General features: G+C 46.9%; 1 protein-coding gene across 3 annotated transcripts in view; it reads right to left on the bottom strand.

The window, feature by feature from the left end:
* slc4a4a (solute carrier family 4 member 4a) overlaps positions 1–14318 on the bottom strand; it is a 90097-nt gene that overhangs the window by 70946 nt on the left and 4833 nt on the right. For all 3 annotated transcript variants that reach the window (XM_063195552.1, XM_063195551.1, XM_063195553.1), the window contains one exon: positions 11028–11101. In XM_063195552.1, the coding sequence (XP_063051622.1) occupies positions 11028–11101 (74 nt within the window). The remainder of the gene's footprint in view (positions 1–11027; positions 11102–14318) is intronic.

The following is a 14318-nucleotide window of genomic DNA, read 5'->3' as shown; positions in this document are numbered from 1 at the left end:
AATACACTCACACGTCAAGCCTTTCTCACAGTCAGAGGAAATATCAAAGCAGACGGTGAGGTCAGCCCCTGGGTGTAAATGGTTTCCTTGTCGAGCCACAGGGAGAGGTCGTGCCGCCCTCCTACAATAAGGTGAGGAGGATGTAAATAAATGCCAACCACTTCCCTAATGGAATTTACACAGGAAGTGACATTTGCAGCATGTCCAAGGGAAGTTGTCCTCCTGTCCGGAACGCGAGGCATGGCCCTTCCAAAAGCCAAGGACTCACAGACAACTTATCAAACGAAATACTTTTTGCCGGACTAAGCTGCTAGCGTGTGGCAGCGAACTTTCAATGTTTAGGGCCAAAAGTGGAAGCCCTGTTTGGACGCGCTCCGGTCGCCGCCTCTCTGCCCATTTGGCCTCCGGGGCTCAGCTGCATTCTAACACTCAAATGGGACTTTCTTGGACAGGTCTTAAATACATTTGGAGGTTCACTCAGCAGTTCCAGGCTAAGTATAGCCATCCAGAAGGATGTTTGACACTCCGGAGAACGAAAAACAAAAAAAACGGATGCAATCGGATTAAGAGGCAATGACTCATCGGACTACATCAAGCTAAAGGACAATCAGGGCGCTACATTAACACGTTATTCTGAAATATGTCACACAACAAAGGCTTTGATACGTCATGCCTTGATATTGCCAGAAGGCACAGCTTGTGTCTTTCAGGTATACCAATGGTGTTCCTGGCTATTTATTGCTCAGAATTACCCAGCCAACCCGATACATTATGAGTCATAGGTAAGCAGCTAGAGGAAATTGAGGACCAGAGTCATAGTAGTCTCTCAAGCTCTCACGGAGTCTCAGGTATCCTCATGCAGAAAGTCATGAGGGAGGCTTAAACGATGATAAAAGTGATCTCCATATTGCAAAATCCATCACTCTAATGAATGTACAAGATTCATTGGACCAATCTATTTCTGTTGAAACTAGCAACCGTTAAAGTGTTCCTGTACAACATCCTGACTGCTCGGCCCTTTTTAGTAGTCCTATGCGACATGATTCTGACCCAGAGTTTGTTGGAGTTGTCTCTGGACTGTGGAGTGCAACTGAGCAGTGCCACGGTGAATATGACATCTGGGAGACAATGGTGCGACTCAGAGCGCTGGCTCTGTGCTGCCCAGTGAGATCCCAGTGTCAAACCAGCTCAGTGTCAGTGCCTGACGTGACTGCTGTCACAGTCAGCAGCACCGTTGAGCTTGGCACCCTCCAGCCACATGCAACACATGAGGAAGTGACCGATGGGGTCAAAGACAACAAAGGACAACAGTATGCTTGACTCCTACAGGCCAGCTCTTGTTTTCTGTATATGAGGAGTAGGTTGATGCACACACTTCATGAAGAGCGTTACTCCTTTTTAATCACCACTTGCGGGCTTTCAGCATAGCCAGTGACATGGGGCTAGTTTATTGGGGAGTGGGTGAGCGGCGGAATTTGTGGAGGTGATTGAGTCACTTGTGCAATTTGTGACAGAGTGCTCTTTCCACATGTATGGACCTGTAATTATTAGGGCTGTCACAATGTTTTTTTTTAGCAAACCGAGAGATTGCGATACACAGACTCACAATACTGTATCTTGATGCAAGGAACTGTAAACCATCAGATGAGTTTATTTCACCTATCTAATGTACTTACTACCTGCCTTTACTTCCATATTCATCATCTATGTCACCCTTTTCACTTCCATCTCTAACCTTTCCCTGCTAATGTTCCTCTTCACCCATCTCCTTCTCTACCTCCTTCTCCAGCCCTCATTTTTTCCTATTTACCTTCTCTCACTTCTATCTTTTACCTCCTCTGCCACCCACTTCCAGTGCCATTCTATGTCTCCATACTCTCCCTCTCCAGTCGTCCCCACAGTAGGGGGCATCAGGCTGACGTCTCCAACCACAGCAGGTGGGAGAAGGCTGCCGCCTCCACAACAGTAGGCGGGATGAGGCTGTCGCCTCCTCAGTGCACTGTAAACCGAGTTAATTCAACACTTAGAGTGTCGGTTTTAACACTCATGGCATTGGTCCAACTCTCTAGGTGTTGAATTAACACTGCAAATATGCACAGTATATGGCTGTGTGGGTTGCGCACTCTTCCTGAAGGGCTTCTCCGCCCTTTGGCAGGTAGCCTGCCTGTCGTCTCTCACAGCAGCACCGCTGTACGTGTATCTGCCTTCTCCTTACCTAACCCTTTTCACCGCTCCCCTCCTTTGAACAAGCGCCTCTAGTCTCGGCCTACGCTGCAGGCGTCACGGGCAATTACACGCTCGCCCTCTGCCATCCACTCGACTCAGCACAGCGGTGCCTCTCGACCGGCACACACCGAGCGGCTGCATGGGCCACTTCACAGCAGTACGACTGCAGATCACACACAGTGTGGCTTTATTTGCTATATCACCTAAAGACATGGCTGCAGATCGCACAGTGTGTCTTTATTTGCCATATCACCTAACGACTTGGCTGCCCTTCCGCTTGGAATCTTGGAACTTGGAACCTGTTCAGCACAAGCGGCCCACACTGTCGCTCTCTCATTCCAACAAGTGACCGAGGCAGGACTGGGATAGGAACGAACAGACACCCATAGTTGAAAGAGCAAAAAAAACTAGTCTTAATTACAGTTGTTCAATAGTGTGATGGATATTATAAGCTTCAAAGAATTAAACACAACATAAAAGAAAAGATGAAGTCGATGATGTCTACACATAGTATTCTATCATGGACTCAATGACCCCAGTCAGATTTCTCAGACAGGACCCGCATTGCCCGTAAGGCGGCAGGTTTAACGAGGCGTTCGGGAAAGTTGTGGAAAACAAAATGATAGCTTTGGAGCAACCCAAAATAATGGCTCATCCTGGTCTGCGGCCACCTGTCACCACAGTGTGGCTAGCCTGGACACCTTCTTAAGAGGCACCTTTTCTTTTTCCAGGCAAAGATGCAGAGCAAAAAAAAACCCAACCTGTTAAAACCACCCCCTCTCAGCATGTGGTCCCCTGAACATTGAAGCCTCTGTCTCGATGGAGGACATCTTGATGGTGCCTTCACCACCTTGCACAAGCACAAGAACGCGCTGTTACCATGGCGAGAAAGCGCTGCAAGTGCGGAGAGGGGTCAGGGACCCTGCGGGATCCCGTGGGGAGGGCCGCTGTGTGCTGGGCCCAGCTCGTACTAATGAAGCCACAGTCAAAGGCCACTCTCTCAGTGGGCATGGTAACAAATCCACTGCTGGCTTAGCAGAACGATACTAATCACTATCACAGAGACAAAAGAGAGAGGAGAGAGCGAAAGAGATAGAGAGGGAGATGGAGAAAAAAGATAGAGAAACAGAAAGGGAAAGTTGAAGAGAGAAAGAGCTAGAGTCAGAGATTGAAAAAGCTACAGAAAGAGAAAGGGAAAAGGTAGAGAAAGAGAAAAGCTAAGGGAGAAAGGGAGTTGGAGAGACTGGGACACTGAGGGAAAAAAGAGGGGACAGGGAACACCAAAACAGCAGAGAGGGGAGAGAGAGATGGTGAGAGAGAGAGAGAGAGGGAGAGAGAGATGGCTTAAGAAAGAAATAGGAACTCTGTGCTGCCAGCAGCGTCTTTTGTCCCGCATTTCCTGTTCTTTTCCTCGGTACGGACTAGTTTCTTTGAGCCTTCCTGAGAAAGAGGGCTGGGGAGAGGAGAGATGTGTGCGTATAATGTAGTGTAGTGTGGTGTGCGTGTGCGTGTGTGTGTGTGCATGTTTGTGTGTGTGTGTGTGTGTGTGTGTGTGTGTGTGTGTGTGTGTGTGTGTGTGTGTGTGTGTGTGTGTGTGTGTGTGTGTGTGTGTGTGTGTGTGTGTGTGTGTGTGTGTGTGTCAGCCTCATCGGTCAGCCTCATAGACCAGGAGCCCAGGGGGGTCAGCCTAGTTGGGAAGGTTACCAATTCTTATGGGTACTATGATGTCTGGTATGGTCCCCAGATAGAGGATCAGCACGTCTGCCGGGTTCCCTCTGGTGGGTGTGGCCAGGGGGGCTGTAAAACTGGCACCCCAAAAATGGGCTAGATCAGTTGGTGAGGTTACCACTTGGAACCTGTTGTAAATTGTTCATCATAGTCCCCTGATAGAGAAATGACCACTGCCAGACATTTTTAGTGGTGGGTTACCCCCGGCAGACGCCCCCGTATGATGACACCCCCAAAAATGGGCTAGATCAGTTGGTGAGGTTACCACTTGGAACCTGTTGTAAATTGTTTGAGATGGTCCCCTGATTGAGGAATGGCCACTGCCAGACGTTTTTGATGGTGGGCGGGGCTTGGCAGACATCATTAATTGGGGGGTAAAAAATGGGCTAGATCAGCTGGTGAGGTTACCTCTTGAAACCTATCATGAATTGTTCATCATATTACCCTGATAGAGAAATGAACCATGGCAGACATTTTCAGTGGTGGGGGACCCCCGCCAGACGCCACCAATATGATGACACCCCCCAATATAGGCAAGGTCATTCACATAAGGTTTGAACCAGGCATGGTACAAAAGACAAACGACACACCACTTTTTAAGATAATTCCAATGTGGGGAATTGATTGGAAGGGTCAACATGTTCATAGAAACTTGTTGTGGGTACTTTTTTAGGACAAAAATGACTTTTCTTTAACAAATATTACAAATCCGGGCAGGAACCAGTGTGTAGGCTTTCAAAATCAATGCAAAGATGACATGTTTCTGACTTAAAAGTGCATTTTGTAGGATGGTGGCCAGAATATTAAATTAATAATTACAAAATAATAAAGTAATATTTACTATTATGACCAAAGTACAATAGGTTTTGCAGCTAAAGATGTTGAGGAGATTCCCCTTTACATGTATGAAAAGTGTAATTTCCCCAATCATAATGAATACTTGAATAATAATATGAATTTGATGGTGGTGGTAAATATTCATAAAAGGTAGGCTAATATTTGTGAATGGGCAGTATGAATTCTGGGAAATAAACAGCTAAGTATATTACACAATGCACCTATAAGCAATTCAGGGACCAATTACGCTGACATTGAAGGCCTGTGAATTATACCAATAAATTGCACAACTATGCACTACTGCACCACTGTATGTTAAAAGCAATTTGAAATTCCCACTTTCCAGCAGTTCTGAAGATTTAGAAGCAAAATACTTAAAGGGGTATGCCACTATTTTGGGGCTGAAAACGGTTAAAATGGTTGGCCTGGGTTTATAAAGGTGGTAAAGTGCCTTATTTTTCACGTTAGGCGTTGTCTTGTTTTAAGGAGCGAGTAAGTATCTAAGCTGGTGAGACTCAATGGATCACACATGCTACTGTGATCCATTGACTTTCACGGGCTTAGCGATATACTCCCTTTTTTAACTTGTCTTTAACTTGTCTCGCCTAACATGAAAAATAAGACACTTTACCACCTTTATAAACCCTGGCAAACGGCATATAGGCCTACAGGAGGACCAGCATTAACAGACAGACATTAAAGCGCAAGACAGGACCAATAACAGTATACAAGTACTAAGAAATACTTGTTGTTCCAGTTATCAAGTCAGAATATTTGGAAGCAGCAGGGTGTGTTGCATATTGCAGGTGCCCAGGCAGTTGTTGTGAGTATTACAGTCACATACGTATGAACTGCCATCTGGGCACTTTGCTCGTGAATGTGTGTTAAGCCCCCTTTTGGGGGAAAACAAATCGAATGTCTCATTAACGTACATGCTACATCGCCTAGCCTAAATGAACACAGTCCATGCTTCAGCCACGGCTATTTGGCTATATTATTTGAATAGCCGGCAACACAACACATTTTCGGCATGTTGAGCATGAACAACGCTAGTCTACAGGTCAATTGACTTGCATTGGCTTTCCCCACAATGTTTTCAACCAAAAAGGGGTGTAATGCACATGACAAAAGTCACGCCATTTATACGTATAGTGCAGTTCCATGTATGTTTGTGTGTGTGCAAGTGCGTGCTCACAGTCTTTTCCTTGTGGGCAGCAGCAACAACAAGACATGTATGGTGTTAAGAAGACTGCATGCATGTCCTGTTTTGCCTTGTTCTCCAGCTTATCAAATTGACCTCGATTAGGTGTTAAGGAGTGGCTTAATTGATGGCACCTGACTCTGCAATCAAGCTACCTTTAAAAGCTGAAGGAACTGACGGTTCTTCATAGGTGTTCTATTTTGACCTGTGGCTGCTGCCGCACCAGTCAGGGTTTTTATTTAGGCATTATGATTTGGACTTTTGTTTACTATTAAGTTTGTTAACGTCTTATCCTGGTGTACTTTAACAAACCCCCACAGGTTGGGTAACTTTTAAAAGATGTGTCTTGTCCTTCAAGGTTAAGATTTGGTTCTGTTCTTAACCCATAGAGCATGTTCATGTGGGGGCATAATAATGGTGTGTTGTATGTTACAGGGCCCAGACAGTCCTTGTGAATACTGCAGGTATAGATGCAGTTACTGTGCACCCCAATTCCATAGGTACAGTAGGCTATAGGTGTGTGTCTATATGTGCAAACATGTAAAAAAAAGGCTTCAAGAAAGTTGTTTTAGTGGGGGTCATCTGTGTTCTGGGGTCAATCCCAATCCTTGCAAGTATTTCTCCTCCCATCCATCATGAACATTGTGCTCAGCTAGTGCCACTCATTCAAGTTGTCACATAATGTGTTCTGTGCAAGTAGGTTTGCTGTGACCCCTACCACAGTCCACAGCATGGAGGGATGCTAGGAGACATGCCAGTACACCAAGGGACATGGATGAGGCCATAGGAGAGTTTGCAATCCAGCAGCGGAATACAACAGCAGTGTATAAATGGGATTGGCCCTAGAACCCAGATGACCCCAACTAAAAACAACTTTCTTGATGCCTTTGCACTGTTTGCTATATGAACAAGAAGAGGTCCTGGGAGGGTGAATGAATTTATTATTGGATGTCTGACATGCCCTTCAAAGCACTTCATGATGCATTATGGTTGGTAGTAATTTAACAGGATAGGAAGGATTTCTTTGTCAGTGTCCAAATGTTTCAGTTGTTTTTTATTTGTTCACTTAATTATTTCTCAATACTTATACTGTTACAAGCCCGGTCTTCCACTTCAATGTCAGTCCTGTGTATGCCTATGCCGAGTATTTTGATTCTAAATCTTCAGAACTGCTGCAAAGTGGGAATTTCACATTGCTGTTTCTTAGTACAATTCACAGGCCTTCAATATCAGCGTAAATTTCTCCATGCATTACTTAAAGATGCACAAGGGTAATATGTTTTAGTTGTTTATTTCCCAGAATTCATACCGCCCATTCAAAATATTACCTTTTTTTATGAATACTTACCAACATCAAATTCTAAGTATTCATTATGACTAGGAAAATTGCACTTTCCATTGTTCTCCATTGTCTGCCATTTTGAAAGAGACATTTGTGCAGCAAAACGTACTGTACTTTTGTTCATAATGATACTTATTGGTTTATTATTTTGTAAATATTAATGAAATATTCTGGCCCCCATTCTACACAATGCACTTTTAAGTCAGAACATGTCATCTTTGCATTGATTTGAAAGCCTACAAACTGGTTCCTGTCCAGATTTGTAATATTGTTAAATTAAAGTCATTTTTGTCCTGAAAAGTACCCACAACAACTTTCTATGAACATGTTGACCCTTCCAATCAATTTCCCACGTTGGAATTATCCAAAAAAAGTGGTGTGTCGTTTGTCTTTTGTACCATGCCTGTTTCAAACCTTATGTGAATGACCTTGCCTATATTGGGGGGTCATCATATTGGGGCGTCTGGCGGGGGTCCCCCACCACTGAAAATGTCTGCCAGTGGTCATTTCTCTATCAGGGGAATATGATGAACAATTCATGATAGGTTTCAAGAGGTAACCTCACCAGCTGATCTAGCCCATTTTTTACCCCCCAATTAATGATGTCTGCCAAGCCCCGCCCACCATCAAAAACGTCTGGCAGTGGCCATTCCTCAATCAGGGGACCATCTCAAACAATTTACAACAGGTTCCAAGTGGTAACCTCACCAACTGATCTAGCCCATTTTTGGGGGTGTCATCATACGGGGGCGTCTGCCGGGGGTAACCCACCACTAAAAATGTCTGGCAGTGGTCATTTCTCTATCAGGGGACTATGATGAACAATTTACAACAGGTTCCAAGTGGTAACCTCACCAACTGATCTAGCCCATTTTTGGGGTGCCAGTTTTACAGCCCCCCTGGCCACACCCACCAGAGGGAACCCGGCAGACGTGCTGATCCTCTATCTGGGGACCATACCAGACATCATAGTACCCATAAGAATTGGTAACCTTCCCAACTAGGCTGACCCCCCTGGGCTCCTGGTCTATCAGAGCACACTCTGTTCGCCACTGCAAAATCCACTGGGCTCCGACCCTCTGTTTTGGATGCAGCCCGGGCCCCCTGACTGCCACGTCGCCCACCTCCGGTTGCCCCAGTAACAGTCCCAGTAGAGAACCTGTCGTCAACCATAGGGCGACACACATTCTCCCCCTAGCGCCCAAGCCTCAACATCCAACTCAGTGCTGCCCCCCAGCTAACCCCCTAGCGTAGTGCTTCTCAACAGGGGCGCTACAGCCCGCAGGGGGCGTTGGGGAGCCCTATGAGGGCGTTGAGAAGGATACAGCTGAGTGTGGGTGGGGCTTTGTTCCCATTGGGGGTGGATTAGTCTGTTTATTTGTCAATAGTAAGAGGCTAAGGGGGGAGCGTTTGCACACTTGTGATGAGGTCAAGGGGGCGCTGGGAGGCTTATGATGATGACAAGGGGGCGTTTGTTCACCAGGCCTCGACACCCCCCAGCCCATTTCATCAGAGGCACCCTAGCCAATCCCCCCTCGCTCCACCGGCTACCCCATAATCACCCTTCACGCCACCTACTGCATGCTGGTGTGAGCCCATTGGTACTGCCTTTATTGTGAGGCGAAATGCGCAGTGCAGGGCAGGGCAGGGCAGGGCAGGCCGGAGCTATACATCTCCTTAATTCAAATTGACGAGGCCCTGTACCATCCATTCAGTCCGCTCGTCGTTGCTTTCCACAGAGCTGGTTGTAGCCCTTTTTTGTACTTGAGGGGCGAACTTTCTCGCCTCTGTTATCTCCAACACGGAGGTGCCATAATCCCTCTTCTAGTCAAAACGATGAATACTGGAGCACGACAGGGGGCGGGAAAACTGCTGAAAAATAACAAAATGTGTAATCGCAGGTAAATTATTAACGCTACAATAACAGCGCTGGCACTCGCTCATAAATAATAAAGCACCAGGTCCGTTAATGGCCTCGAGCTTCTGATGTGCTAATCAGAGCTCCCGGGGGAGGGGAGCTGGTTATTGAAGCTCTCCGTTGATTTTGCAGTATGACATTCTGTAGTGATAGATGTCATACCAAACAATACAGCTGCCCAGTAACTTCTCTACACGCTGTGGCTGAATTGCTGGACATAGTCAAGATGTAAAGCAGTTCTCAACCTTTTTTGAAGAAACGCCCCCTTGGACTCATCACAAGCCTTCCAACACCCCCTTGACCTCTTCATAAGCCTTAACAACCCCCCGTTAATATGAAAAAAATAGATGGGCTGATGCCGCCCAATGGCAACCAAGCAAACTTTCAGCAAGCTTTCAACAACGCCCGTCTAGATCTCCCCTACGCCCCATGGGGGGCTGTACCGCCCCTGTTGAGAAACACTAATGTAAAGGGAGAACAGTGAACAAGACTAGTCTGTGAGATATAAATCTCACCATCTGGGAGCCTATGGCCACATGACTGGGAAGATACAGTGGCACAACTATGCATAAACATGACAGTCATGGAGAGTCTGAGTGGGTACGTTAGGTTTGATTAATCTGTGCATGTGTGTATACCACTGAGTTCAAATGGGTAACTTGAGTTCTGTTCTGTGTGTGTGTGTGTGTGTGTGTGTGTGTGTGCGTGCGTGCGTGCGTGCATGCGTTCGTGTGAGCAGGGAAGCCAACAGGGGGCACAAAGGGGTCCGTTGTCCCTGTCCCAGGGAGAGAGGGGGCCCAGAATTGGGCCCAATATATTGTATGTATAGAGGGGTGGCCTTTCAGATGACATTGTCCCGAGCCCTCAGTGTGCTGCCCTGTGTGTGTGTGTGTGTGTGTGTGTGTGTGTGTGTGTGTGTGTGTGTGTGTGTGTGTGTGTGTGTGTGTGTGTGTGTGTGTGTGTGTGTGTGTGTGTGCCGTGCACGCGCACGTGTGAAAAAATATGTGTGAGTGTGTGTGTGATTAGGGTTTGCGCTATACGTAGATATGCTGCCTCGAACAAGAACAATAGCCGGCTTCTGCCAAGCCTGAGCCTTTTAACCTGCCGTGCCCCCTCCTTACTCACAGGAAGTGGGAGGCCAACGCAAGTTCAGCCTGAGGTGACGTCGAGGAAAAAAGCCCTCTGACACTTCCCAGTGCGAAAGGAAGTAAGTAAGCAAACCAATTCGTCAAAGGTCTTCCTGTCTGAAGGCTCACTAAGTAAACACAAACACGATGTGTAGTTTAAGATGACAGTGAATACATCAATCGATTGTAGAACTGGTGAATGCAATGATATGAGTGGGGTTTTTTTGGAGTGCACAACATTTTAGTAGACAGGACTTCACGTAGACCAGGCCAAACCTTTAACCCTGTAAACCAGGATGTACAGAATGTGACCTGCCATAGTGTCTTGGTCACTGAAACCTTGTCTGACGGTGACACAACACTATTAGCATCCAGCCAAGTAGACCATGGGATGATTAGACTGAGACGTAAACAGACCGTGACGTGGTTATCTGTTCCTGACAAACAAGTCAGGCAAACTGAACACGCAAACGGACAAAATGTCTGAAAACTTGATATTTATGTATCAAGACACATCCTATCCCACCTGAGACAGTGGTTTCAAAGGTAACTGAGAGAAAAACGGACAGGCATATATGAACAGACACTGATATGGGGAAAAAAACATGGCGGCTACAGTGAAAACAACAGATGAAAGGTTGAGCTTACCCTCGACTTCCTCCTCGTCGCAGTGGTGCTTGATGAAGGACGCCCCGCGGTCCAGCACGGCCTCGTCCTCCATCCTGTAGTAGTAGAAGAGAAAGAAAGACTTCTGAATTTTCTCCTCCAGGGATAAAGTAGACCCATAGCGCTTGGGCTCCGCCACCGTGAGCAAGTTACTTTTAGCCGTCGGAGAGGTAGCCATTTTGATAGCAGCGCTGTCCTTTCCGTCGGTCGGGGCCGGTGGGGGGGAAACTCAACGCTTTCTCCCCCCACCTGCTACGAATCCGCAGACAAACAAAAAAAGGACAAAGCACCTCCACTTATTAACCAGCTAACTGACGACCTAACTAGCTAACTGGCTAACAGACAGACACACGGTATGTCTGAGGAGGCCAAAGGTTAGAGCAGGCCCAGCGTCGAGGCCGAGGTAACCCTACTTCCAGGGGGGCCTCGAGGGGAACGAGCTTCGTTGTTGTTGTTGTTGTTGCCTGTCTGGGCACGGAGCAGGTGGAGGCACACGGAGAGGGGACGGGAGCAGGAGCAGGAGAGGGAGCGAGAGCGCTAATCCACCCATGGAGCAGAGGAGAGGAGAGGAGCGTGGCTACGCCGCCCTGCCTTCAGCGCTAATCAGGTCTGAGGAAGCTGAGAGGCTGATGATGAGGCGGCTGCTGCCTGCTGTGGGCTGCCTGCCTGCCTGCCTGCCTGCCTGCCTGCCTGCCTTCTCACACAAATCCTCCCTCGGCCGCCCACGCCACTGACTGACGTGCCACACCTTTTGCCCTATGGGGCATGCGCACGCCTTAATGTATGCTCACCCATAGTCATACAGTTCATGCATACACACACACACACCCACACACACACACACACACACACACACATTCACACACACACACATACTGTACACTCGCTCACAGATACAAACTAAGGTCAGTCACCTGCCCCCTTCGAAAACCAAACACAAGCATTCTATATTTCTCCATCTTTCATATACGGTACATGCATTCAAGCATTCAAGCCACCTCACTAAGCAGGCCTATTGACACAGTGACACTCAAATATACTGTATGAGAGGCCCCTTCCAGGTGGTCAGCTTGTTAATACTTAAGGATCTCGCTACCCCCAATGCTACCCACAAACCAAACCCCCACCCCTAATACACACACACACACACACACACACGCATGTACACACGCACGCACGCACCCACACACACACACCTGAACACAGCACACAGCAACAGACTGAGCACCACGTGGTCACGATGAGGTTATCTCCTAATCATCAGCCCTTTAAGGATTAGTCCTGCTTTACTTAAGTGTGTGACATACTCACCACTCACTCACACGCACACGCACACGCACACATACACACACACACACACACACACACACACACACACACACACACACACACACACACACACACACACACACACACACACATACAGAGATGACCCTCTGACAATCCATGACTACAGGTAAGCTTAATGCTTTACAACAGTGGTTCCCAAAGTTTTTTTGCCTGGACCCCCTTTTGCACACTTTATATTCACAGGAACAGTAAAAACATGTATTGGCTTTTGTAAGTGAGTACTGTTACTAACTAATTTACGCTAACTACTAACCTGTGGTTTCCCCCGTTTTAAGAAAAAGTACTTTCTGTCTGCGACCCCCCTGCAGTGTCTCCCTGGGGGTCCCGAGTTTGGGAACCGCAGCTCTATAGACCCTTTACTGTTTATGTCACAGATGTGATGTAATCAGGCTGCGGGCGCATTGTTGGAGCTAAATCGGCAATGTACCGCACATTTGTAAAGAAACTAGCCAGGTGTATTTCCAAAATAAGAAAATGGATGGTCACGACAACTTCAGATATGAAGTGGGTGCCATAGACACAGGCACTCCTGATGGTACCAGTCTCGTCGTTATGTTTAAGTTCTTGTAACCACAACTGCCTATGCTTATGGAACAGCCTCTTCCCTCTCGGAATAGCGTAACAAGTGTACCTTTCAGGATCTCTATTTTTTACACAAACGTACACGCTTCAGGACGGCAGGTCTTCTGTCTTTAGGGTCTACACTGTGTGTGTGTGTGTGTGTGTGTGTGTGTGTGTGTGTGTGTGTGTGTGTGTGTGTGTGTGTGTGTGTGTGTGTGTGTGTGTGTGTGTGTGTGTGTGTGTGTGTGTGTGTGTGTGTGTGTGTGTGTGTGTGTGTGTTTGAGTCAACAATACATGTACAGTCAGTGATGACATGACTTCTAAACGGGTCAATACAATGCGCTACGATTAGCTCCTCCTGGAAGCTTTACATTAGATGGCTTCTGTCAGCAGTAAGAGGCAGAGTTTGAATTAGATGCGGGTATCACTTTAAAAGCGTTAAAGCGACGCTACTGCACAGACCAGACATATGCGACACTGTAAGCTCACTGGCTGTGTTGACCACACCACAGTATGAGTGGTTTACCGAGATTGTAACAGTAGGAAATCTTGAATACATGACAAATATGAACATGTAACACAATATTTACCAAGACCTTTGTGACAACGCCTGTATGTACAGTGCACCTACATTAAAACAACACCAAGCATAGCCACCAAGCTGGTTTAAGAGGTTTAATATTGACAGAATGGCTTATCTACTTGCAACATAGCATTTCTGAATTCACTTTGCCACGCTCCATGGGCGAGGCTTATGTTGACTCTACAGTAAGTTTGTAGGAGTGTCTCTGTGGTTTGTCGTTTCTGTCTACTGTGAAGACACAATTTGCTTCCGCTACTTAGTATTGCTTAAAGCAGTAAAGGTATACGCACTGTACTTCATCAGCAGTGAAGGGCAAAATGGATTCATTAATTACAATCCAGTGCCACATATTCCAAATGTCTTGGCTTACCTGTACAATTCAGCCAGGTGACTGGGTGGTTGAATGATGACCTGGCTGATTTGGACAGGTAAAATAAGGTCGTTGGGAATATAAGGCAGTAGATTGTAACTAATGACTCCATTTCGCCTATCACTGTTCATGAGACCTGAGGGCTGCCGGGGACACGGGTGATGCCCTCAGCCAATCAGGGAGTAATTGCCGTCTCATAAGTGAGCAATTAACCTGCCAATCTCGCCGCTTCCCTTTGCTCATGCTCAATTAGCTGTCTGGCTTCACGTGGTGCTGCAGTACAGTATACATGCCATCCCTATGGCTGCACTTACTGTAAAGCTGCTCTGATCCACATGGGTTTGTTTGGGGAGAGATGGGGCCGTGTGCGTCATCACCCTGGCCAAATTACTCCTGCGAGACATTCACT

The sequence above is a fragment of the Engraulis encrasicolus genome, chromosome 3 (assembly GCF_034702125.1).
Source record: "Engraulis encrasicolus isolate BLACKSEA-1 chromosome 3, IST_EnEncr_1.0, whole genome shotgun sequence".
NCBI lineage: Eukaryota > Metazoa > Chordata > Actinopteri > Clupeiformes > Engraulidae > Engraulis > Engraulis encrasicolus.
The sequence above is the reverse complement of the archived record's forward strand: the minus strand, read 5'-3'. Positions and strand labels throughout refer to the sequence as shown.